Below are 27,598 nucleotides of genomic sequence, written 5' to 3'. Positions count from 1 at the left end.
ACAGAGAAAGATTACATGCACTGAGGAAACTTCAACATTTATTTGTAGCTTTCGGAATGATTTGTTATCACTGATTAAGAATGAACAAAAGCTAATTCTACATGAAAGCTAGACTGCTGCCTTTGTGAGAGTTACAAAGACTTGTGGCATCAATCATGCCTGTGGTGCTAACATGAGGTGACAAAGATGAAGGCTCAAGCTTGTGGCTGCGACTTACACTGAGCATAATGACTGAAGACCTTTTCTTCAGTCTTCTTCTTTAAGATGGCAGCAACTAGAAGTGCTAGCAAACATGCCACTGTTAATCAAACCTATCCATGCCCTACATGGAAAAGTATGTTCAAAGGTATGAGGAATGATTGAGCAAGACAGGTCTCAAAGAGATGACTAAGGGCTCTTATCATAGAGGTCTACAAAATTCCCATAAAAATCCAGTGACACTGAGGGATGTACCACAATTTCTGGAGGCTTTGATAACATGTCAATAATATTTCCCCTCAGATTTACCTTATTTCTCATTTCATTTTGCCCAAGTGTTCCTGGCCCTTTGCCTGAGATTCGGTTTATTTGCCCTTTTGTTTCACATTCGCCGTTGATTTCCACCGCTTTCTTTCTTTTGCTGCATTTCCTTTCACTGTTCCTGTCAGTCATTTCTACTCCCATCCGTCCCTGTGCAGAGCAATACAGGTAACGGATGCTTTCACACTTCTAGCCAAGTTTTCTCTGAGATAAGAAAGAGGAAATCCCCTGTAGCAATTCCAGAGTTTCAGGATTGCTGCTCTGAACCTTTTTCTCACCCAGCTGATTAGGGCTTACTTGCACTGGAATACACCCAACAGCATTACTCAAAAAACACAATCTTTTGGTTTGGGGATTTTCTGGGTTGGATTACTAGGCAAAGGAGTCTAAGGGCCTCTTTTGGGAAGCTGTCTCTTCTCTGGAGAAAATCAGGTATTTTGTAATCTGTCCCAGTGGCACAGGTGGAGGATGTGCTTAGTTGCCCCTCTTCCAGCAGCAGTGTTGCCATATCACCTTTTCTCCAGCCCGCAATCCCTGGTCCTTGGTTCAGTGTGAAAATGGGGCTGAGAAGGCCATGGGAAATCTATGGCACTCTTGAGCTGGGTTAATCAGCTGCACCCAGATACTGCAGTGAGAGGTGAAGGGGGTATTGGGGCTGCAAGACCCTGTGGGCCTTTGAAGCTGCCTGGACTTCTGCTGGTGCTGTCCCAGATGTAGGGCCAGTGATGGGAACCAGTGATTAAAAAAACCTCTTCTGGTCCCCATCTAATTTCTGTAATTAACAGTTCACAGCTCAAATTGCAGATGAAACCTCACAATCTTGAAAGATATTTCCAGCTGTGCTAGAAGTGCTTGAATCATGGTTTTAGAACTTTGGGGTTTCAGCTGAAATGAGATTTTTTTACACGTTCCTCTCTCACTCTTTCTCTTTTCCTCTTTTTCATTCTTTGGAAAGTTCCTAATAATATTTTACTCCCCACATTTGAATGCTATTTATTTTGCATATGGCACTAGTTTGTTGCTGCTTTTTAAAATCTCTGATTTCATGAGTAAACAAGCAGGAGCTGTTACAACACCAAGAAATCACTGCTTCTGTCTCTAAATGTAGATGAAAAGCTGTTGATTAATCTGCATGGTAATGACTACATTTTTCTTCTGCGTATAGTCTCATGGTTATTTCCCAATTTCCTGTGTTTTTTCAATAATCTTTGCTTGCAAACTTTATAAAACACAAACAGAACTTAATTCTATTAGCAGGACATAATTCCATACAGGTTAATCAATTACGCAAACAGCAGCTCCAGTTACTTCCAGCACCATTTATTTGCTTCCCCTGTTTTTATCTCTGAGTACTCCTCAGCTCTCTGTATACCCACGCGTTTCATATGTGTTTGGGTCTTGTCAAGGCATGGGGTTAAAGTCTGCAAGGAGGAATTCCAGGTGTGTACTGCAGCTGGCTGTGAGCTGTGTATTTGCAGCAGGAAGCTGTGCTTTGTGTCAGCTTTCACTACTCCTGGCTGCTGGCACATCCCTGGGTAGTGTGTTGTGGGAACCACTGCAAACCTCCCCATGTTGTTTCAGTACTACCTACTGACCTCATTTTTCTCTTCCATTCAGTGCAAATGTCCTAATTACTTCAAGTATAGACGTACCTGAGAAAGGATCTGGAGTTTGATGGGAGGAGGGCTTAATGCAAGGTACTGTGGCAACATGTGTGTCCTCATGCAGGACAATCTGCCATGAGGAAAGGGCAGCTGGGGCAGGCACAGGGCAGTGCTGAGCCCTGGGAGGATGTCAGCAGCCCCAGCCATTCTGCTGATTCATCTTTCCTTCATGAAGGCTGGGATATAAATGCTGAGCACTTATCTTCAGTTACCCTTTGTGGAGTCATTCAACACATTTGCTTGAGCTTCCCCATTTGTAAATGGAAATATATTTATATTGCTCTAGCAGCACCAGGCACAGGAACTGGTTTGTGTTTGGCCTGCACACTATCGCAACTACTTCAGATGCTATTTAAGACATATTTTCTTTTGGCATAATTCCCCTGAAGATAGCAAGGCAGCTTCTGCTTAGGTAGTGGGTGTGTTTTGCTCCAGCCCTGAAAAGGTTATCGCTGTGTCATGTTTTGCTACAAATTGAAGCCTAAAGCCTATGCCAGCTGTAAAAACCTGTCTAAAGGATTCTCTCATGTCACCTTGTACAAAAAAAAACCTGCAAAGCGTTTGAAGGCAAGTTCAAGAACAGAAAACCTACAGCAAGTAGCATGTGCTATCAAGTATTTTTTAGATAATAAAGGGGATTTCCAGAGATGTCTTCAGAACGAATGATTAGGGATTGTAGTTAAGCACTTCCTTGGCTATGATAAGAAAGCCTTAAAGCTTGTGCCTTGGTTTGGGCTGGGGTCTGGGGAAACCTCTCAGAGACCCACCCTTTTTCTTCTGTAATTAAGTGTGAATAAAAAACAACATGCTGATTCATTAGTGTTGGTTAGTTCAGCAGGCTGATGAGCTGACAGTATGGGAAACAAGCCCAGGACAAATGCAGCTATCATGCTGAGCTGGATTCTGTAAGTTTTACAGCTGTTTACTTCTTTCTCCTTTGCTGCAGTTTCTGCATAAAATTAGAGGAAGTCAATACATTCTGAGCTCTTACAGCCTTGAGAAGATCAGCGCTGATTACAAAAACATGAACAGAAATTTCTTTCTCCCTCAACAGTAATAAAAAGTGGTCGAGACTGCTTTTTGCTGAGAAGATCACAGCCAGAAGCATCTTGCCTCTCCTGGTTTCAGCATCAAAAGAAATGAACCGAGAATATCTCAGCTGGAGGTTATTGTTGTTCACCTCAGGACCAAAGAGAAAACTTCAGTATCAGTTATTTAAATACTGCAGCCAGTCATTAACATCCGTGGGTTTTTTCTTTAACTGTCCTGTTAGATATTTGTACTTCTGCAGAGAGAAATGATCTGTGACAATAAGATTGTCAGAGGGGGAAAAAAAAGGAAGTGTTTGCGTGGAAGATTTGCCTTCCTTTATAATATGGAAAAGGAATGGCTGGAGGGAAAAGGTGTCACTCCTCTTTCCAGCAGAAGCCATGCTTGCCTTTTAAGGAGACCTGATTTACAGCTAAGTGTTTTGGAAGATGGGCAAGGGACCAAGGAGGGTGCTAACAGTGCCAAGAAGAAGTGGGAAATGAGGCAGAGGGTAAGTTGAAGAAAATATCTCTCTGCTTATAAACAGAGATACAGGAAAGCAAAGTTGAAACGGGGATGGGAGGAGATGAAAGAACCCACGTCACTGCAAAGCAATGGCTCTGCAATAATAAGGAAAAAAGAACATACTGTGAAAACTCATGTGCCTGTGCACCCTGCCACCCATCGAGATGGAGTTATGTGCTGCAGCGCTGTCCTTGTTTCTGGCCTTCCCCCGTGTGTTTTTCTCCTCTGGCTGTGCTCCCTAGAATGGGCTTTGCTATGCATTGTAACAGCAGTGAGGGCCAAGGGTTATGCTCCTGCCCTCTTTTCCTGGCAGGCAGCAGGCAATGGGCAAAGTCTCACGCATCCCACCCTGCTCTGCAGCCTGCCCTCACTGCCAGGTGAGAGCCTCTGCACCTAGAACATACCGTTTCCCCTGGCTCTGACCCTTGCTGGGGTTTGGAAAGCAAGACACACCAGCTGTCTCAGCCCAAGCCTTTCTCTTGTCTAGAGACAGGTGTGCCATCCCCACTGCAGTGCAGAGAAGCCTCTTGGCTTCAATAGACCTCTGAGTGTAGTTTTGCTGTCAAGACCTGACTTAATCTCACTTTTGTCCTGAGCAGATGCAAATTTCAATGCCCAGATAACATAAAAGCAAGTCTGCTGTTTAAGACCAAAGGTATGTCTAGCCTGTGGTCCACTGTCTGGTAAAAAAAATCAATAGAAAACCAGTGCAAAAAAAAACAGTACCTAACTGGGAAATTATATAAGCAGGGTGAATGTTGAGTCCTGCTTTCCCACCCTCCAGCGATTTGTGGTTCCTGAGTATCTCTTCTATTTGGTCGCTTTCTGTTTAGCAGCACAGAGGTCCTGCTTTTAACCTCTTTATTTTTTTCATGCGAGGCCCTTCCCATTTTATTCAGAGATGGCTGAATGACTTTTTGTTTTAAGAGTTTTTGGTGATTAAACTTACTGAATAACCTTGAAGTACCTATATTTGCCTATATCTGTTATGAAACCTCATAAGAAATTGGCGTCCTTTCTAGTCCTCTGGCACCAAGATAGTTCTGTGCAAGAGGTGGTAGATCTCAATCTGTAGTCATTTCACCTAAGATATACAATATATCAACTGTGTATTACTGTTACTTACTGTATGTTGCTCTTTGCCAATTTTTTCCTCTAGTCTCATTTACTGACGCTTCAATTTGAGACCAGCACTGCAGATACGCCATAGAGTTCCTGCAGGGTACTATGCTTTTACTTAGATAATTCTTCATAGTTGGCCTGTGTAAAATTCCAAGGCTTCGTTTAAATGATATTTACACTGCTACTTCTCTGAAATAGTTGAAACTCAGGAATAAGTTTGCCTAAAATATTGCTTTGATTTCCCAAAGTAATTTTTGAGCTCACAAAAAAATGTAATTTAAGCCTATGCTTATTACTAAGGGGAAAAGAAAACAGAGATAAGCTGATATGCTGGTCAGTTTATAATTGTGTCATTAAGAACAGGAGAACTGAGATCCAGCTCTCATCAGGTGATCTTTAAGACATTACTCTTGATGCAACTGTGAAAATATCAGAACAATTTATACAGCATTAATGTTCAATTGAAATACCACCCGATTAACATACATACTATTTCCCACATAATTTCATTGTAAAGGAACCAAACAGTATTAGAAGCAGGAGTATTCTCAAAGAGAACCAAGTCTGTAGCAAAAGGTCCTATCTTCTTAATAGTCTAACACACTATTCTTGTTTAGACAATCTTAGTTAATCACAAGTATGGCACCAGCAGTGTGAATTTCTTTTCTTCTTTGATACTTCCCGGCTGAGCTACTGTTCTGGACTAAAAAAAAGCCAACAGAAAAAGTGCTATCCTGAAGTCCATGCTTTGTTCCAAATTTGCTTTAAACACATAATCTGAACTGCATTGTAAAATCTATTTGCACAGATGCAGGTAGCAGCGGGGGTGCAGCAGGAGAGCAACCACATGGGTGGCAGCACAGCCAGTGCTTGTGCAGAGCCCAGGCTGCTGAGCTTGTTGGAAGCACAACTGCTGAATTGGCTTGTGCTGCATGGGGCTTCCAGAACACTATGGCCTGAGCTGGGCACTTGCAGGCTGTCAAACTGTTTAGATCTGCATTTGTCTGGCTTCTTCATAATAGGTGATGGTTACTGAAATTGATTCCTAGTAATCAAATTGTTTCTTCAAGGTGTAAAGGAAGAGTTGCTTAGACTCTTGCACCATCCTGTGGGGTGTTTGTCTCTGGCCTCCACACAGACCAGGTTATGAGCAAAGTTGCATTAAGGCAATTTCTGAACTCTAAAATTACGTCTGAGTTTTCTACTACAGAATCTGTGGAAGGAAATAGTTTAGTAGCTGATTTTGATGTACAACTTAAGAGAAATCCATATTGACTTTTTGATAGAACATCACAGAGAAGAGCTATATACCTCCCAAATTAGAATTCTATTCAAGTAATTCAAGTTAATTATTTCTCTGACTTCTGGAAGTTGCCAAGCACCAAGAAGTAAATCTTCTAAGATATAACAGAAGCAAATCACTTGTCAGAGCCTCAATGAAGAACTGACAAAGCAGTAAAGAAGCAGCCCCCCTCTGTTGGACCTGCTTCTTAATTAAGAGAACAGAGGACCTTTTTCAACATCACTCCACAGCTCCCAAAGCAGAAACAAGAAATGTCATAGGGTTGTCACCAAAGCCTGTTTACAAGGTGGAAAATGTTACTTGCATCTTCTGCTCATAAAATCTCTTCATTTCTTGAGTTGTAAGGGCTACAAAAGCCATTGGTTACCAAGCCAAAGTCTTTGTTTTCCTGCGCCACCAGCGAATAGTCTGTTACCCTTAAAAAAATTTGCAACTTGGCATGGAAAGCATCCCAGCTGAAATGCACTGCACAGCCAAATGCTGAGGGGAGGAGGAAGGTTTGGAGAGGCTCTCCCAGGTATTTTTCTTAAGCGCGCATCTCCATAGAAAATATTCTCTGACGTAATTGCTGCTTTGCTGAGCACCACCTGCTGCTGAGCAGGAGGTAGAGGAGAGCTGGAGCTCACTGCAAGCTCTTTGCATCTACCTCCCTCCCTTCACAGTCCCTTCTGTCCTTGGACACTGGCAAAATGTTACTCCTTTTCCTGCAGGCCGGGGTGAGGGAGAGTTCAGGATGACCCATGCAAGATGGAATAATGCCTGGGTGATTCAAAATTATTTCCAGAACAACTCTTTTTAAGTGAACAAAGCAGACACAGCTTGGTTGGGCTGTTCTGCCACTGATGGATTAGCCACAGGGTTACCCTGTGACTGGGAGCCAAGCTGAGCCTGTACAGAGCACCACAGTATTGCCTCTCTGGAGCCAGCAAAGCTTGGCCCTGTTGGCAGAGCAGCATAATAGCAGGGAATGCAGAGCACAGAAGCTGAATTGCTGCCTGTGGATCTGCAGCATGTATTCTCCACTCAGAAATATGTGGTGAGGTGAATCTGCTTCAGCAAACAAGGGAGTTTAAGCATCATGAATGCCTGCAAGTTCTACCTTGCTTGTTTTGTTATTGGCATATAAGGAGAGAACATTGATATGTTAAGTGTTTCCTAAGCTGAAGAAGAAAATCCATTCACTGCAGCCTGAATACCTCTGATTTATGAATCTCTGATTCATCCTGACAGCTATTTAAAAAATCATGTCAAAGTCTGCATTGATCTTGGCCAGAAAAAGAAAAGAAATGTGTTAGGTAACAAGGGTGCCACAAAGTGCAGTTGCCATTGTGGATGTAATGAAAGGCATTGTTAGCATCTAACTCACAAGAGAAGCATCAGTACGTATTACCAGATAGTTCTTTTTTTCCTGAAGTCTGTTGAACAAATGTGTACTTGAGCATAAAAATCATCTCTATGATTGATGGATGGCTCCTTACATTATTTCTCTTCTGGAATGTGTAGTTTTCCTATATATACGATATATATTTAATGGCTTCCCACATGCTGTTAAATACCAAAACAGTGATAATACTGTGATGTGAGGGAGGAATGGAAAACAAACACTTGGTAATTGTTGTTTCTTCCCAATATTAGTTGTATTTGAGATTAAAAATTTAATAGCTTGATTGACCAAATAGCCCTTTCTGTAAGGCCTTGGAGAAATTATCATGAACTTAATAGAACGCTACAAAAAAATCTTCCTGATTATTTGTTGCTGATAAGCTTTGTTAGTGTTTGTTTTTTCCAAGAATGCTGCATTACAAACTAATGTTTTCCAAGAAAATAAGCTTACGGTTTGAATATATTAAGTGTTTGAATAGATGAAAGCAGCTGCTTGCTTCTTGCAAATAGCTGTCTTCTGACTTTGCATTTCTAAACACAGTTTTGTTTAGCGTATATCCATGGCAATATATAGTGTCTTGTTTTGTAAAGTATCATGAAAGGCCATAGGCCAGAGGTGGCAGTAGATAATCCTAGCAATGGGATGGAAGTATGAGAAAGTGAAGGTATGCATGTGGTTGCGCTCTTGTCAATGGAACATCACTTCATGATGCTTCCATAGTGAACCCAAGACTGAAAGCTGCACTGTAGTTTGATCAGAAAGGGCAGGCTCTGAAGAGCAGGAATGAGGTCAAATTTATCCAGGAGATCATAATTTTTGACTCTCTCTTTGGTATTAAAGAAGGTAAGACATTACTGTGAAATCCTTGTGTTGTTATTATAGGTATATTAATCCCATTATTAATTGAACGTGATTCTTAATGTGCAGTGTGTCATGTATGGCCACTGTCCATTATATGTAGCTCTCCAAAAATACACTGAGCTTTGTTCAGATGAGTTAGACAAAGTAAAGGCGCTATAAGCATGTTTTAAAAGACATTGTGGGTTAAGGATTATCTAACAGTTAAAATGCCACCTGTATTTTCTTAGTGAAAATATTTTCATCCGTCCTTCCATTGGCACAGTCTTCCAGGTGATATCTTCCATACCACATCCTACATCACAGTGCAGATGATGTGAGATGGCTGTTTGGACAAGTGAGGAGGTGGCTTTTGAGAGAAGGTGGTGAAATTAATTTCAGTATTTTCAGCTGTGGGATTTATTTATTTTTTTTGCTGTGGGTACTTTGTGGCTGTTTGTGTGGTTGCTCCTTTGGTTTTCATGTGGAGTGATTTGAAGTTGTCATTATTTTTCTTCAAGAAAAGAATTAAGTAAGCCATGTGAGCAGCTGTGAGAAACATAAGCAATGCTCCAAACAATTTGTCTTGATGTAGGAAAATTACTGACACGGTATGTCATTGGTGCCCTTTTTGGCCACTTTGAGACATAGCAAATTCTCCCTAGCCTGTTAGGGTAATGCCTGCATTAGTCTTTGATAATAAACAGGTATCAGATGTGTTGCAAAGGTTAATTTAAACTTGACTGCTGAAGGTGGAGCCATACTAGACAACAGAAGGAAAATACCTGAAAATCATTGCAATTTATGGAAGTGTATCAGCAGAAAAATTAAATCGTCTACCACGGATACTGAAAATTCTTTTTGACCCAGCAATTTCACCCAGTTCATTGACTGGCCTATTCATAATCAGGGAAGTATCCCTTTTGTGAGGCTTTCCATCATAAAAGTGGTGCAATTTGCACTTCAGCTCCAAGACTTGAGAAAGCAGGATTCAGTTCCCAGCTTTGCTGCATATTTATTTTGTCTGTGAGTGGCTACAGTCTTTCACAGCTATTTCAGTACCTCCAAGCCATCCAGGCATCCAGCAGAATTGGAAAAAAAATCCACCACAGTTAGCATTTTCTATTGAATGTTACCCACCTGTCCTCTTAAGTATGTCTGAAATTTTGTTAAACTCCTGTTGAAATCTTTGGGTATCTAAATGCCATTGAAAACCTGGTTTATACTTCCCAGGAGTTTTTGGCAGATTAACATCTGAGCTGGACCACAGGGACTGGGGGCACGATGCTTCCTGGGTTGGGAAGGGGGTGCTGTCAGAAACACAGTCTGTTTGAAGGCAGGCAATCCTTTCCCACCTCTATGGATGTCCCACAGTAGGTGGCTTTTTGTCTTCCTTCCACAGTCAAAATACAGATAACAGTGGAGTTTACAACTGATCTCCTGGGGTTTCAGCTGAAATGCCAAAGCACTCACCTCCACTTCATCTCTCTGACTTCAACCCTTCCTTTCAAGTTTGTACTTTCCTTTATAAATTCCAGTTCATGGTCAGCGTTGATGTTATTGTATCTGGCATGTTTTTGCATTCAAGTACATCTTGTTGGTACTTAGCTATTTAGAATAATGCTAGATTTGACCATTGCAAAATATAGCTTAGCTGTAAAAATTGTATACACTTGTTTTGTGAAGGGAAATAACAAAATTTCTAATATTAACCATAAAGTAATTCTTTTTATCCACAGAGCTAGAAAATGCATCTAACAAGCCGCCTCATCCCAGACGTTTTCAGACTTTTATTTGCTGTGTACATAGGGCATATAAAAGAAAGGAAACATGTTTCAGCAGCATGTAATGCAAAACCAAAACAGCACAGCTCATATAGGAAAAATGATGCAGAGGAGGGCCTAATTTCACAGAGCTGTGGCTTCAGATGGGCAGACAGGATAGTAGGAAGACCCTACCCCATCCTAGTAATGGAAACCCCTTTGCTACATTGGTTGTGCTGACACATGCCTCTGTGGGATGTGCTGTAAACTATGTCAGGGGCTGAACTGAGCTGCAGTAACATCTTTTAGTAAATAAAATGGTGCTGCTGACTCTCACTATGGCTCCTAAACACCTGACTGGTCTCAGGCTGTAGAGTGCCTTGGTGGCACAGGGCAGGCTGAGCTCCACATGGAATGTTTAGAGATCCTGTTGTCCCTACAGCCCTCACCCATCCCTGCCCTTGGGCAAGAACAACACCACTTTGGTGTGTTCACCCTCCAGCCCTGTGGGAATCAGTGACTGGAAGCACTTCTGGTCTGAGTTGGAACTTGGTGGGGCTTTGTGGCTGTGCAAAATGGGCTATGATAAGTGCATGGGGTGCTGGAGGGAATTATGCTAGCTCTGGCACATCTCTCTTTTTGTGCTGGCTACAGCACTATTCTGCTCGATAAGCCTCAGCAGAACTGGATGCCTGTATTTGTCAAACCATGAAACATGTTTTATGTATCTCACAGATCAGCTTTATGGGAACGAACTGTGCAACTGGTTCTGGTTGAAAACTTCACCACATCCATCCAGCTTACCTCCTGATGAAAATCAGGATGAGAAAGAGGAGCTTTTTGTTATTGTTTTTGCTTTGTTGCCTTACTATACCCTCTTGTCATTCTCTTACATTGCATTCAGCTGTTCTAATTAAAGTTTCTTTTCTCTCTTCTCTATGACAGGCCTAGATGATGTTGTAGCAATAATGATTCCTGAACCCAAAGGAAAAGAGATAGTGAGCCTCCTGGAGAGGAACATCACTGTGATGATGTATATAACAATTGGGACACGAAACCTGCAGAAGTATGTCAGCCGGACCTCCGTGGTGTTTGTCTCCATCTCCTTCATTGTGCTGATGATCATCTCACTGGCATGGCTGGTCTTCTATTACATCCAGCGATTCCGCTACGCAAACGCCAGGGACAGGAATCAGGTGAGTCATTGCTGCAGTGGGTCTTGGTTTCCAGAACAATAATCACCGTGGGATTCAATTTTAAATAACCTTGAAGTAAAATTTGAGGAAAATTTATGTGAGGTTTAAAAAAACAAACAAACAAACAAACAAAAAACCCATTTAATACTGAGAAGTGAAAAGAATGAGGATATAAAAATTTCTATGTATGGAAAAAGGCAAGAATTCTGTCAGTATAGATGGAATTAAGGGGAAAAAATGAATATATTGTATGTATTATGTGGGGGCTTTTTCCGTGCAAAACACACATGAAACAGATAGAAAGAATGATAATGTGTATTAGTGAAAAGATTAGTTTGTTACACATAGCCAAGCGATAGAGGAATGAATACAAATAAAAACCCTTATGATCAAAGAGATAAATAAAATGTAATGAAGTGTGCAGAAATACCTATGAGAAATAAGGCTTTGCAATATGTGAAGATATTAAAAAGAACAGAGTTTTCATTTTCATGCTTCTTCTGAAGGGCCTTTAAAGGAAAAGCCATTGCTGTTTATTTGACAGCGATCACTGAACGTGTCAGTGGTGTAGTCACTGTAGATATCCACCTGTATTATTAAAACCTTGGTTTTGGCATTTTGTCCAGCCTGTCCCTGAAAGAGACACAAAACCTATAGGGCTGGAGAGAAGCCAGCAGCATTGTGTGGGAATGGGTGGTAGGTTCTGAGGCCCTCTGGGTTTATAATGCACCCTGAATCTTTATAGTAGTTCAGAAATGAATATTAGTAGCAATGTTAATGATAAGTTTCATCTTTTATTGACTGGATCCAACTAATTTTGGCATCAGCAGAACTGTGAAACTGAGACTTCTATGTTTCATTTTAATGGTTCAGTAGGAAACGTTATCAATGTTGAAATCTGAGGAGATGACCGTTTTACTGCAGGAAAAATAATGCTCTGTGATTCAGAGATGGTTTTGGACCCTTAATAAACTCCTGTTCCAGCAGGAGGAGGACTGCTTTGTTTGCTCTGCTTAAAAAAATAAACTGGGATTGTTTATAATTGTCTTGCAGAAGAAAGTACTGCTGCACTCAAACATAAACTTAACATATAGAGATCCCTCACCACTCCCACTGAAACTTAGGCATCCTCAGAGATGCAGAGAAAGCAGCTGCTCTGTATTTACAGACAGAAAGAATATATTTTACTTTTAAATATAGACCATGAAATTTTGAATAGTGAAAATGAGACTATCCCAGCTGGAATTTGAGCATCACTGGCAGCAGAATCACTGCGACTGTAGTGGCTGTGGTAATTTTCAGATGCTTTGGCTGCTAAAGCACATGTGTGCCTAATTTATGCATGTGAGTACCCTGAATGTGCCTTCAATCAAGTAATTATGCAGGCAGATTAGCAGTGTCAGTAGACATACATAAATATGAAACCCAGCAAAATAAGAAGCACACTTCAGGTTACACATCATAGTTTGGAATTACAAGTTTATATGTTCAAGCAGTTTTGCTTTCCAGTCTTTTCTGTCCAGAATTTAAATGTGACTAATGTGTGCACAAACAATTATCCTCTGCAGAGGATTCTTGATAACTTTGTTATTAATACTAATTCTGTTTTTGAAAAGAATAAGAAAACAGGCCTCCTAAGCAATTGTTACTTTATTTTCAAAGCTGGACTAATTATGCAGGACAAACTAGGATTTCTTTATATGCTTTCATCACTCAGTTCTGCCTGTCTTGTAATTCCACTACTGCTCTTTACTTATGAAAAACAGTACTCGGTGACATATATGGATAACATTCAACCATTTCTGTTAATGACCTTTTTAGTCTTGGCTATGGAATGTAGGTAGCTGTCAGAATGGCTCAATTTGCTCTTTCTTTTTTCATGAGGGTTCCTTCCTCTAATGTTCTGCTTTTCTTTTTTTTAATCTTGAGCACATTATCTTGTAGCGTGAAGATGGGAGCCCAAAGTTCTTGAATATTCAGATATGTTCAAGAGAAATGTGTTCTGTTGCTTTTTGGGATATAGTTTAGAATGTGATTCTTTTATCATTTGTCTCAAAAACTTTTGCCATTCTAGCTTGCATTTGTCCATCTGTATGAAGGTATTGTGTTTATTTGTTGTAAGTGCCTATGTTGCTCGCCAGCATTAAGAAAGGTGCTTTCTTCTGTTTGTTAGTTAAAGCTTATCCAAAGGGTAAGGTTGAGATGTTTGTGTAAATAGAGCTTCAGAGGAAGAGGGAGCCAGCTGGCCTATTTGTTGTTGTGCCATCAGTTCCTACTCAAGGTTCTTTAGGATCTAATTGAACACTGACTGCTCGTCTCTCTAAGTGCTAAAAGCTGTGACTCGTTAATTAGGTTTCTGTTTTTAAAATAATAAAAAAGGAGGTTAAATTTGTTTTGATATCTGAATGATTTTAAATCACAGATTATTAAAATAAGAGTTTGTGAGGGCCAGTGTTTTCTTAGTTGAAGGAGAACTTGTGCTTGCCTCTTTGCTAACTTCCATCATGCATACCCTTCCTAGCTATGTCTGATAGTGAGGCTGCTTGGAGCAGTCCAGCCTCTGAGTTGGCAGCTTGGGCACTGTGCTGAGGGAGTGGGACAGGGTAGCTGATTAGCAGAAAAAGTTGTATTATAGGAAAGCAAGGTTTCTGAATGTCTTTCATTGATTACTTCAAGTATCCCTAAGTCATGTTTCAGTTTACCTCTTCCCAGCTGACCCACTGTATCTACCTCTTGGTTTCCTTGGAGCATTTTTTTTGTCGAGCCTCATCACCACCTCTACCTCCTTGCTCTTTCATATACAACTCTCCTTCCCAGGTCTGCTTCCCATCTTGTACACAGCTGAAGTTGCTTATCAGTCAGTAATTTTAAGAACTTACTTAAAGCAACAACTCTGGCTAATAATACAGGCAGATAGGAAGACTGAAGAATCTCTTGGATTTCTCCTGTTACTCCTTAGTGAGATGAAACCCGGGCATATACCACATGCATTTATATTCAGACATCACTGTTCTTCACCACCTATGCAAAATCCAGGTTCATGTGCCAGAAAGGAGAACCAGGTAGGTGCCTGCTTTAGCTGAGTGGAGAACCAGGACTGCAAGGTTTCTCGCTGCATGCCAATGCCTACTCATGTAAATGTAAACTTAGTTGGGAATTTCTACAGTAGAGACCAAAATTGTCTTTCATTATGGGTTTGTGCTTCTGCAGCTAGGGTGTCATCTACAATTGTGCTTCCTACAGTCATAGAAAACATGGTTATGTTTCAATTTTTATTTTAATGTTTTGAGCTTTTAAGAGCATCTTTAGCACAGATGACTATATATGTGTGAAAGTAGAAGGTAGGTAGTAATATTCATGTGCATGAAAATCCCAAGTTTTTCTCTTCCTTTCCCACCTAAAAAAATGGTCAGGAAGTAGATATGCTCAGTGTGATGTTCTTTTGATATCAAGCAAATGATTTTCTGAAAGAGAAGCATAGTCAATCTGTTTCCTCAGCAGCTCATTCCTGGAGCCCTCCTGAAAATGAGAATTCTGACAATGTGTATGAAAGACTATGGGAATTGTTTGTATCAAGCAACATCATGTTGCAGAGCTAATTGAAAGCAGTTTGGAATTACGTGATAAGTGAATTCCCAGAGGTAATTCAGCAAACTGTGACTTGCCATCTTAGCCTTGTAAGTAGCCAGAACACAGGCTTTAAAAAATAAAATATCACATCAGTGCATCACCGTTCATATTTCACCAGTGTCTCTTTCTGAGATCAGAGATCTTTCTTTTGTCTGTGAGCCATGGGACAGGAAGACAGCAAGCAGGAGATATTTGAGTTTCATGTCTATTGGCAGGATTTCTCTCATGTTGTTTCTTCCGATTTACTTCTTGTTAAGAAGCTTTACTTAAGATCATTTAGAAACCAGGTGAGCTCTGTGATTTTTGCAGGATGGCAAAAGCCAAAGCAGGCAGTTATTCCACTGGGGCCTGCAAGTCCTGGGTTAATATCCAGGGAAGAACCCAGTTTAGTATGTAACTGGCACCACATGGATGGTCGGGCAATTCTCTGAGAAAGAAAACAGGTGATCATGACTTTTTAGTGAGTTTTGGGCCATTGGAGAGTGACATCATATTGGAATCAGTCTTAGGAATATGCTTCCCATGATGAAAGTCCGCAATCTGATCTGTGGTGATGTGGCTGGTATTTCATCCTGCTGCTTTACCTCATTCTGCTCAAGGCAAAAGGTGACCTCCTTTCCCAAAAGGTGACAGTCCAGTAAAGCCATTAAGAGAGGGTCACTCTTTATTTCCCTTCCAGAGCGTATTCTGTGATTTCTGTCATTTACTTCCTCAGGAGGAGATGAGCGATGCTTTCCATGCTACTGTCCTTTCTTTTTGTATAGTAGCATAATCTCCACAAGACTTCCACATCTGATACTCTTAACTCCTTCCAGTCCAATATCAAATGTTGCAGTCTTGCTAATGACATTATGGGATTTGTGATTATAAATCTCTAAGCTTCATTTTAAACCCTTGAAGTATTGTAATGCCTCTTATCTTCTAGGGACAATGATTAGTGATAGCATGCCTTTTGTTCAAATAGAAGAATCCTTTGGAAGTACATCTTTACTCGTTGTCAAAAATTAAGTAATTCTTATTTGCATTTAAGTCATGAACTTGACTGTTTAAGATAGACAAGAGAAAGCAAACATGAAAACAAGCAGATCAAAGATGTACATGAGTCTTTAATCTTGTCCAATCCCCTTGAAAAATGTGCAAAAAAAAAAAAGAGCTGAGACATTTCATTAGTTTAAGTAATAATAATGATAAAAAGAAATCACAAGCAATTCCTGAAGCAGGGTGCAATGGCTCTTGTCTTGCTCTGTGTTATCAGTCTGTCTTTGATTTACATTGAAGAAACAAACAGCTGGCAAGAAATGCTTCCAGCTCTTGTCATATCTGTTTATTGAAGGGAGACTGTGAGAAAAATGTACCACAGGAAAGAGATGTAACTACAAGGAAGTCCCTCACATGTAATAATTAGCTGTGCTGGAAAGCACATATGTAAATCCTATATGATAGCCAAGATAATTTTAATCTCTGGCCTGAAATTGCTCACTGCTTTCAGGATTACACACATTCTATGTCTTTCCAATCCAATAAACTCACCCTCTAAATTAAATACAGTGCTTTTAATTTAATCCAAAGAACAAAGTGGTAATTTATTAATCATATCTGTGTGACGATGAGGTCGCAATTTACAGGCAGTGTTCAGCTTCCTTTCATTTTTGGCTTCATGCTCTTGCCCCTCCAGCTGGAAACCCTTCCCACTGACATGCCCTCAGAATTCCAGCACAGGCGGTGTTCCCGGCTCTGAAAGTTGAATGTCTTCTGAGTCACCAGAGCTCCTAAATCTCCCGCCTAACTAACAGCACATGGTTGGAAACTAGATGGGAAAAGGGGGCAAGAAGAAGAGTTTAAGTCATTTACTGGTAGCAACTCGGAACGCACTGTTATAAAACCAACAGGATGTCATGGGAGTAGGTGTGCTGTTTGGTCCTTTGTAAGACAGACAAGAAAAAACTGAAGGGAACCCAGAGGAGGGTTACCAGTGTGTTCTGGGGACAGAAGTGTGCAACAAGTGAGGAGAGGTGGAGGGAACTTCATTTAGTAATCTGAGAGAGGAGGAGGCTGAGGGCTGTGCCTGCAGCCTCCAGTGACACAGTGCATGCTTGGAGGGAAGGCAGTGTCAGACTCTTCTGAGAGAAGAACAGAGAAAGGACAAGGATAAGTCACAAATTGCAGCTAGGGAAATTCTCCTTGTGGAACAGTGATTTAAAAATAAATAAATAAATAGATGCCGCAAGAGCAGTGAAGCACTGGAACAAATTATCCACAGTGGTTGTGAAATCTCCCTTCCTGGAGATAGTCAAAACTTGACTGGACACAGCTCTGACTTTGAAGTTGACCCAGCCTTGATGAGGGGGTGGGAGCTCATGACCTCCCCAAGACCTTTCCAGCCTGTGAGTCTGTCTCCCAGTCTCCTTGTTGCGTTAGCACATTGAGCAGCCAAGTCCTTGGAGTACTGGTGCTGGCACAAGCTCAGAAGCTTCATGGAGCTGCGATTGTGACAACTGCCCCCATATCATTCTCAGCCCCATCTCCATCTTCAGCTTTTGAGAATGATGTTTTGCATCAGGCTGTTACTTACTTTAACCTTGAGTGACAGTGGCAGTATTTAGGAAAAAAGGAAGAACAGTCAGAAATGTCACATGGTGAGCAATTTATGGAAAAAAAAAAGAAAAAGCAAACTGTTAGGTATGTGTACGATGTTCTGCAAGACTATATATTGTTTTACCTATAAGAAACTGCAGATACTTTTGCCTCATTTTTATACCTTATGTTGCTTTAATGGAGTAAAAACAAAAACAAACAAAAAAAGCAACAGTGAAGAAGATAATTTGTGTTCATCATGATTTAAAAAGTTATTACTTCAGTTGCAACACTGAAATTTTGCTGGGTATCATGAATTGATCCTGGACCAAAATAAGAATAAAGACCTCCTGAATCTTAAGTCCAGCATTCATTGTGCTTACCAGCCCAAGCCTCGTTTTAAAATGTACTTTTTGCAAGTGTGATTTAAAAAAGGAGAGGAAAGAAGTAGGATACCAAAACAGCAGACTTGTTACGTACATTGCTACTCACTGAAATAGTATAGTTGCCATAGTGTAATATCACAAGAAGCTCATGTGCACTCCTCTCTAGAACTGAATTAGCATAGCTCTGCCTCATCAGCCATGGGTTACCAACAAGCCTAAAATACCTACTGTGCACTTATTCTGAATAACAGCATGACTGACCTCATCTGTTCACATTGATACAGAACTGTCTGGTTCCCTGTACAGTTACTTGAGATTATTAAGAAATCTAAGAGGAAAAAATGATGAATTCTGCATGAAGAGCTACTCTTTGCTTAAGAGCAAATTTTGTATTACAGCGCCGGCTTGGAGATGCTGCAAAGAAAGCAATCAGCAAGCTGCAAGTCAGAACAATCAGGAAAGGTGACAAGGTAATTTTTCAAATTGCTCATTACCAAATGTATCACTGCACTGAGTATTCCTTCCGACCACCAGGACAAAGAGGCAGAACAGAAGCTCCAATTGCTTATTAAGCTCATATGTGTCCTCTAGGTAGGAGAGGAATATGGGTAATTATGGGAGGAACAGAGTAGGGAGAGGAGGATGTGAAAAATGCAGAGATGCAGAAAATCCTGAAAGTTGAAACATGCTACCTAAATCTGCATGATTCCCAGGGAAGGTTTCCAACAGGATGTGTGTTGAAAGTCTGACTTGCTTTTCTTGAAACGCATTACTGAATATGCAGCATGCATCAGGGGCTGTTTTATTTCGTCACATAGACTCTCTTTTGAAGAGATTAACTGACAAAATCACAAATGAAAAATGTTCTCTTTCCTGTAGGAAACCGAACCAGACTTTGATAACTGTGCTGTTTGTATTGAAGGCTACAAACCTAATGATGTTGTCAGAATTTTACCTTGCAGGTAAGTTGAAAGTTGAAGGTGCTTTTAACTCTCATAGTCTATTTCAAAAGTTATGCTCTGTTCTCAGAGTATCACTCTGAGGTTTCCTGAGAGCCTGGAGAAGATGGGGAAATTAGTTGCTCTGATTTGTTCCTAGTCTATACTGTAAAGATATCTGAAATGACTCTTTTTCTCTACTTGAAATGAAAATGACATTAGTGGTGGTTAAAACCTGAAATTAGCATGATAGTCAGAAATTTTGTCTGATCTGGATATATGACAAAGTTTTCAGTAAATTTTAAAAATGAAGATTATGATGTTTCCTCTATTTTTCTCACTGGTTTTACATTAGTCCGGAATAACTCCCTTAGAGGAACCTGTTTCTGACTTCAAAGTGAGTCCTAGGCACAGCAGCCAGGGATAGTGCAGGCTAACTGCTCCCCATGGTCAGAAGTTAGCAATTCTTGTGCTGTCCTGACCAGGTGCAGAGAGAGCGATGTTGTCTATTGCTGCCACAAAAATATTCCCAGGCTTGTGGGATGTGGAGGTGACAAGAAGAGCTTTTGGAGTTATTCGTTTCTCTTTTCTTCCCTTTGTGTGAACATGCCCAACGAAGTGTGCATGCTCACAGTGATGTAATGCAGGAGTGTGGCCTCTTGCCAGCAATAAGAGCTGTATTCACCTCTCTGTACCATTGTATTGTCTTCCTTGGGATGTCAGTTGACAAAAGATACCTCAAAGGAAATCATTTTCTTAAGATATTTCCTATAAACAGTGGTTTCCTTAAGAGAAGAGGATCAAGTGTTTGATTTCCCTAGAAACCGTGGTCTCAGATGTGATACATACAAAGCATAGATTTTTAGAGTTTCTTCTGCTGGAAACGTGTTTACTGGCTTGAAAAAAATGAAATATTTATTTCTTTTCCTACTTTGTTTTTTCCCTTGTAGATATTTGAATGCAACAAGCTGTCCATTTGTGTTCGTTCATGTGACTCATAAATCTGTTTACCACCATCACTAAACGGCAAACAAAAAGCAACAGATTAATCACAAATTTGACCTACTCTAAATCCCCCACAATGACAAACTGCACATGAACTCTTTTTTTTTCTTTTTTCCTGCAAATAATTCATGTAGCAGAAATACAAAAGAAAAAAAGAGAAATTGCAAAAAAAAAAATGTGGATCCTGGCTTGACATCAAGCTTGTTTTTGTAAAGCATAATAAAGTCTGGAAATTTAACATGATAGGGACAGGCAGTTTTCAGAGGTAGTCATACAAGAGCAAAAAAAAAAGTCTAAGATCCTAGCTTTCACTTGTGTCTTGCCTCATAATTCAATTCCAGTCAGACTTTGTCATGCACAGTGTTGAGTCAAGCAGAGTGAATAGGAAGCAGATAGTTAACAGGTGATGTTCAGTTCTTGGCTAACTTAAAAGGTCGCCTAGAAAATGACTCATGCTAAAAGGTTAGCAGCAGCAGATCTGTCTTGTAAAATGCTCATAGTTTGAGCCTAAGTAATTTTGAATTATAAAAACTGAAAGATCTTTCTCAAGTAGCTACTTACCAGACGCTGTAAAGTGAGTAGGAGAGCACTATTTTTTTTATATCTTGATAAAGACCTACAGACACTGAAGGTTGTTTCCTTCAGCATCCTCAGTTAAACAGAGGTTTCACTTTAGTTCCAGTACAGTATCTGCATTAGTCTGGCATTTAATAAGAGGCTGGCATTTCATCAAGTCTCACGGAAGCTAACACCATGCCGGCTGACCTTCGTGTTTCTATCCAGGAGCTGCACAAGATGCAATGCTTTCTACTTGCATTGCCAAATGCACCCTGAGATCAGCTGCATTGTCCTGCAGGCTGTACTGGGAAAACTGTGGCTAGCAGACACACTCAGTATAAAGCCCTGTATATCTTTAGATTTCTTTTAAGGTTACTGAGTCCTGAATCTTTTCAGAAATTGATACCACAAATCCATTCGAGAGTATTTCAGTGGGTGAGGTCTGAAATGATATTTTCTTGTACTCAAGACTGATTTCCCAAATGTCCTCTTTCTGTTGGAGAGCTGGGGGGAGAATTCTTGTTAACTTGTGCTTGTTCCTCTCTTTCCTCTTCAGAAGCCAACTCCTACAACTGACTGTATTAATAAACCTCAGTCTACAGTTAATTAAATAAATATATACCAACTCTTGATAGTGAAGAAAGTGTTGGCTTGCAGCTGGTTTTGTGTTTATATGGTAGCAAGCATCACAGTGAAGGCACTGACACAACCTCAAATATAAGCAAGTTCATTGTTCTCAGTGTCACTTCTCTTGTCCCAGCCCTACTTCCTTCTGCTTGTTTTCCCATCTCCAGCTTCAAAACACCATCTTTTCTGCACATTCTTTGGAGAAATCACTGATGTTGCTGTTCCCTTTGTCTGCTTCTCACTAAACTTTTCCTAACTTCCTGAACTTTAACAGGGTGATAGGACAACTCTTTCAGCCTCATCTCTACTGAAAACTTTCTATTTCTTCATAACCTCTTTTTCAGATTGTTCCATTTCTGTCACCAATAGACACTGTTAGAGCTCGCACGCCTCCTCGGAACCTCCAGTGAACAACTGTGACTTCACAGACTGTTCCACTCCTTCCCTCTCTTTTCATTCACTGTGAAAATCATTTCATCACAGCACTTCTTCCTTTTTTATTCCATTTTCTCAGTTATACTCATCATTGTGTCCCTTTGTCCTTGCTTCTTCTGCCTTAAAAATAAACAAATAGTAGCTCATATGCGTCCCCAAAAGATGAAACCTTCTTGTCAGGTACTCAGTGCTGCTCAGTCCTCTGCTGCAGCCTGACATCTGATGTAGGGCTGAACAACTGATACTCATAGTCTGGGTCTCTGGGAATGTGTCTTTCTTTCTGCTTTTGGCTCCTTTTGTCATAGCTCATGCTTTTATTCAGGAAAAAATAAAAACCAATCAAACCACGTGGCTGCTAGGTTTGTTTGCATCTGCTTCAGAAAGCTGGAACTAGAGCAGGAAGATGGGAGAACAGTCCTCCTTAGCCTGGAAAGAAGAAGTTTTTCTTTAAATAGTTGGCAAGTTAAAAGTTGTACAAGAGTTTTACAATAATAAAATCATTATTACAAAATAAATCTCTCTTTTTTATTTTTCCTTTTTTCTGTTTGAAATTGCAGCTTTAAAGAAAATGTGAAATGCATTTCAGACACAAATAATCTCCGCTTAACAAATAAATCAAGTGCTAATTAGATAACAGTAAATGCAGTGTTGTGGGATTTTTGAGATCCTTTTCCTTGCTTTGGTCGCTGTGAGCTGCACACAGCCTTGTGCAGTCACAGAGCAGGGCAGGAGGGATCCCGGGAGGCCACCTGACCCAGGGTGCAGGGGCACTGGCCGCACACGTGTCATTCTCGGTAGTTGTTTTTCCAACACACTGAAGCCTCCAAGAATGAGGACTGCAGACTCTCCTGGTAATTTATTACAGTGCTTTGCCACCCTGAGAGTGATGAAGCTTTTCCTATTGTGTAACCTGAATCTTACTTGCTGCAATTTAAACACATCATTGTGTCTCTTATCCCTAGGAGAGGTGAAGAACAGTTTGTTTCATTTCTGCTTATAGAAACCTTTGTCTTGTATGAGGATTTTTATGACATCTCCCCACTCGCCTTATTTTCTCTCAACTAATCAATGACAGTCCTTCCCAGAATCTTCTCAACCCATCCAAACCAACATAGTTTTGCAATGCATGTGGTTGCACACAACAGAAAACAAAAAACATATTTTCTTCAGCTATGACTTCATTTATCAAAGCCACGTTCCTAGCCTGTGTTTGAAACATCTTTCTTACCGTCTCCCTGTACGGGTCATTAATTCTGAACTCAACCATAATGCTTTTACCCTCTTCTTTTTAAATTTTTGATTAGGCAGAAATGCAGTTGATTGTTTTATGTCTTAGGATGGCTGAAATATCACAGTTACGCCCTCATCTTATTTTATGCAGATTCTTACTTTACCTGGATTTAGGTGGGACACTTATCAGGAAATTTATCAACCACTTCATGACACACTGGAACAGACTGCCCAAGGAGGTTGTGGATGCGCCATCCCTGGACGTATTCAAGGCCAGGCTGGATATGGCTCTGGGCAGCCTGGTCCTGTGGTTGGCAACCCTGCCCATGGCCAGAGGGTTGAAACTGGATGATCACTGTGGTCCTTTTCAACCCAGGCATTTTCATGATTCTGTGGTTCTATGATATAATTCTGCACACAAAATATTTAAGTGTTTGCTTGTAGATAATATGAACTCTCAAATTGTATAATATGGTACAAATCTTTAAAAATGATTTTCAGTAGCATTCTATTTTTGTGTAGATTTTGTCAAATAATCAAGATCTTTCTGTTGTACGTATTAAATCTCAAATTAATGGAGCCCTAATAATGTAGTATTGGGAGGTGCCAAATGACACGATCTGTCATATGTTTAAATTACTCAGCATTGACAGGATTTCTTTTACAATATCGTTGTTGAAGCCAGCTTTAAAAATGCTAAACTTCAGTTTGTGAAGTCTTCAAGGCATGAAAATTCCAAGCTTTTGGTGATTAACAAGCATTATGAAATGCTGTAATATGAACCACGGCTTGAATGAAGCTTGCAAAGCTCGAACTTGAAAGCCAAAGAGGACTTTCTAGTCTACAGTAAAATGGCTTGATAGAAGCTATATTGTTGCTTGTTTTTTTTTTTTATCCAAAAAGATTTTGTGATTTTTTTTCAAAGAACATAAATCTCAGGGGTTTTGTATTTGTATTTTGGCACAATGTGTTTCACATCCATGCAGTTAAGCATATGTGTTTACGGAGGTGAGTACACAATTGAAGAGAGCCAAACGCTACGAAGATTTGTGTAGTTTTTCATATAGCTGAAAAACAAGACATGTACTTTCAATACTCTGCATGAAATAATTAAGTTCCTGCAGATTAGGCTTTTGAATGTAAAATTGCACGTTCGTGTGTCATTGCACTTTGAATTGTTGAGAATGCTTGCCTGATGGCACGCTGGATGTCTCTCTCCTGGGATAAAAAGCAGAGTCACGCAGGTCAGGGATGGGAATTCAGTGCACTGTGTTTTTATCTGGTCAGGCAAGCCTTGTTTTGAAGGAGGGTTGTGAACTGCAGTAGCATTAGTAAAGTGGTGGCTTAAACTTCAAGTATCACGATACTCCATTTGCATTAATCACGTTGACATACAGGATCAGATGAGATGTGACAAAGTTTTGTATTGCAGCCAACTGGTATAATTAGACAGGTCAAACTGCCAAGAGCAGATCTGCCCTTTCCCATAGCTGTGCGAAGTCAGACCAAGTACAGCAAAGCAACAATTTGCCACAAAGCTTATTTTTTTTACACAAAGGAGCTGTCTCTTTTAGAAGCAGTGAGAAAAATACTGAAGAGAAAAGAATAAGATTCTGAGATTTCACATAGTTGTGGCTTTAAATTTCTAGTGCCATTAGGACTGAAGTCAGCTTGCACACCGGATGGTGTGGGCTGCCACATGTTACTATGAGCTGTGGCTGCAAATCGATACAGAGGAAAGAGCACCTCAGTGTCTTCCATCAGGCTGACAGGCTGTGTGTACCTTGTTATGTGAGAGAGTCTGTGACAGGATACAGCAGCCATCCCATTCAGCTGAATGGGTGCCATTTAAATATTTAAAATTATTTGGGTGCACTTAGCAATTCTGGCTTTCTCAGAGATTGCATTTCTTGCTGGAGGCTCGTGTGAGCTGCTGAGCCCCCGCTGCAGGTGGCATGCTGGGCAGCTGTGACCTGTGCCCCCCTGCCAATACCTGGTGGCTTGGATGGCAAGTGGTGTGACTGGCTGTGACAGCGATCTCCAGCCTCTGCCTGCCTGTCCTTAAATGTGAAAGTTCAAACAGGATGAAATGGGACTTTCCGACTCAGCTAACTAAGATGTAGGAGACCTGTTTACAGGCCTTAGGAAAGTTAGAGCTGATCTACATGTTATTTTAAAACAAGCTGTAGTGTTCACCTCTGGGAACGTCTTCATATATTGATCTTCATATTACAAAATAAAATACTCTCAATTTTGCTTGTGCTATTCATTGTTTTAAAAAGATTTTCCTACATGTCAGTGGAGTTTCCAGTGGAGTTTCTGAGGCTATGAATGTGGTAAGAAGTTTTTCTCATTTTCTGCAGGAATGGGATCAGCTGAGGGCAAACTATCCCAAGCCACAGGGCACTTTTGATAGGTAACAGGTGCATTACATAAGCCAATGGAGCACTATTGTCAGCCTAAATATGCCACCTGTGATATAAGAGAAAAGGAGGAAGGAGTAAGAGAGAACTTTTTTGCCTTATGCTGAGCTCCAGCTGCTCTGATTGACCTCCTCAACAGCCTTTTTTAAATCTCGATCTCCATTTTCCTGCATTTTGTAACATTCATCCTCACTAACCACAAGATAGCAGAATACGCTCACAAGAGGAAAATACAACTGTCAGGTTCATGCAACAAATATCTCCATGTTCCATCTCTGTGTCTGTCAGGCTAAGTTAGATAGTAAGTTCTGAGTTCCTCTGCCTGGTTTATATATTTATATATATATATATATATTTATTTATATATATGTTTTATATTTATATATTTTATAAAGCAATGCCCCCCAGCAGCCATGACTCTCAGATAGTTGCTTAGTGGTCTCTTCAGATGAAGCATGGGTTTAGGAACAATCCCTTCAGGGATGGAATTGTTTAGGATCTCACTCCATTGGATAAATAATAAAGAGCAGGGAAGTCAGGGACCATGCTTCAAAAGACATTGTCCTGATTTTTCCATTTAAATGAGGGTATGCTTATTTATTTATTCATTTCACTTGTTTCCCATATGCTTATATCCTTAAAAATAATACCAGGACCCCAGTGGCTTAATCTTTGTGTAACGTGTAACCAGATTTGTTTACAGAGCCATCAAGAAACTAATGTGATTTCACCTGTAGTGGGTTTTCTTTACTTGGTGGTGTTTAGCATTTAAAGACGATGTGTTTTGCTACTAATTTTTTGTATTTTTCCTAGTTCTTTAGTTGTGTGCATTTTCTTTTCCAAACTCAATTGAGTAAAATTTTGCTCTCATACTTGACACGCTACAGAAATCATTGTAAAGCCTTGTCTGCAGAGGATGTAGCCTGGCAGTCCTTGCAGAAGTCACAAACCATACTATTTGAAAAATTTGCACTTTACTGAATTCAGCAAAAAGCATCTGGTGCTAAGTGGTAAATTGTGCTATTGTGGATTTGAATTAAAATATCTTGTTTCTCATTGCAGGCATCTTTTTCACAAGTCCTGTGTAGACCCCTGGCTGCTAGACCATCGTACCTGCCCTATGTGTAAAATGAATATTTTAAAAGCTCTAGGGATCCCGGTAAGCACATCACAGGGGAACTGTCTGGGGCAAAAAGGGAACAGCAGCCAGAAGGGTGCATCCCCAGTCCTTTGCATGTCTGCTCCCTTCCTACCCTTCTGATCATGTTATTGATGTGTTAATTAATTTCCTAAGGATAACAGAAGCTGGTCTGGGCAGCTCCTTCTGTCCTTTACCCCACTTATGTTACCAAGGAAGGGTCTTTGTTGGTTATTGGGGTTCATGTGTCTGTAACTGCCCAGTTTGTGGGGCTGAGTATCATTTAGTGGTGTTCAGGTGGATCTGTGTTATTTCGCATTGCTTTTATTTATGTTTCAAATCAGGGCTGGATTTATTTTCGTAGGCCCACGCTGAGTTCAAATCTCAAAGCAGAAGATCTACAAATAAAATTTTCCCTGATACACCAGTTGAGGACAGCAGCTAATGGCTTATTTTAGGGAGGCAAATCTCTTTTCTGTCTGATTTCTCTTAAAGTTTATCTGTGGCAAGTTCAGTACTGCTAATTCCAATTAGGAAGATTTCTACCAGTAACTAAATATGTGGCAGACCACGTGCTGTATAAGAAACGTTTAAGCTCTCAGTTGTTTGGTATATTTAGATGTGGTTAGAATCACATAAAACAATTCATCTTTTTAGGTTGTATGTTTCCACTCAGATAGTGCATATCCTGTCTGCCATACAGTTTCCTAACTGCAGTTATCAGAGATCAGGGGCTTATCCAGGAAGAAGTGAGTCACTTTCTCACTGTGTGTGAGCCCTGCCACGTGTCAGTGAAGTTCAATACTAAAGCACTGCTGGTCAGTACATTAACAGGTGCTGTAGATACCCTCCCCAGTTGGTGACATGCCAATTGGTGAATTAAAGAGTTATATAAAGTAAAACAGATCATATGAATGTATTAGGGAAGCTGATGTGGCCACTCCCCAAAAGATTCACTTTGTGGGAACAAGGGACAGGTTGTTGCAGAAAAAGCTTTATGGCACATGATAAAGTTTGTTTTTACAGGAGGAGGCAAGTATGTTAATCAACCTAACATAATCCAAGCTAAAAATACAGTGGAAAAATGACATAAAGCATTGTAGTTAGCATAACTCATCATTACAGTTGGGATAATTTTTCTGCTATAAGTGTATATTATCTTTGAAATACTAAAAGATGAAAGAACTGTTAAATCAGTGTTTCAAACATAACAAAAGGATTGGTGCCATTCAGCATTGCTGTGTGCAGGTTTAAATACAGAATTTTTTTCCGGGTTCTCTATCACAGTTCATAAACCTGCCAGTGAGCAGTT

The 27,598-nt window shown here is 40.3% G+C and overlaps 1 protein-coding gene across 1 annotated transcript in view; it reads left to right on the top strand.

The window, feature by feature from the left end:
- RNF150 (ring finger protein 150) overlaps window positions 1-27,598 on the top strand; it is a 118,745-nt gene that overhangs the window by 55,675 nt on the left and 35,472 nt on the right. Inside the window, exons 2-5 of the mRNA XM_015861049.2 lie at window positions 11,092-11,342; window positions 18,331-18,402; window positions 18,812-18,894; window positions 26,211-26,307. Coding sequence (XP_015716535.1) covers window positions 11,092-11,342; window positions 18,331-18,402; window positions 18,812-18,894; window positions 26,211-26,307 — 503 coding nt within the window. The remainder of the gene's footprint in view (window positions 1-11,091; window positions 11,343-18,330; window positions 18,403-18,811; window positions 18,895-26,210; window positions 26,308-27,598) is intronic.

Source organism: Coturnix japonica, chromosome 4 (assembly GCF_001577835.2).
Source record: "Coturnix japonica isolate 7356 chromosome 4, Coturnix japonica 2.1, whole genome shotgun sequence".
NCBI classification, from domain to species: Eukaryota; Metazoa; Chordata; class Aves; order Galliformes; family Phasianidae; genus Coturnix; species Coturnix japonica.
This window is presented reverse-complemented; position numbering and strand designations above follow the sequence as displayed.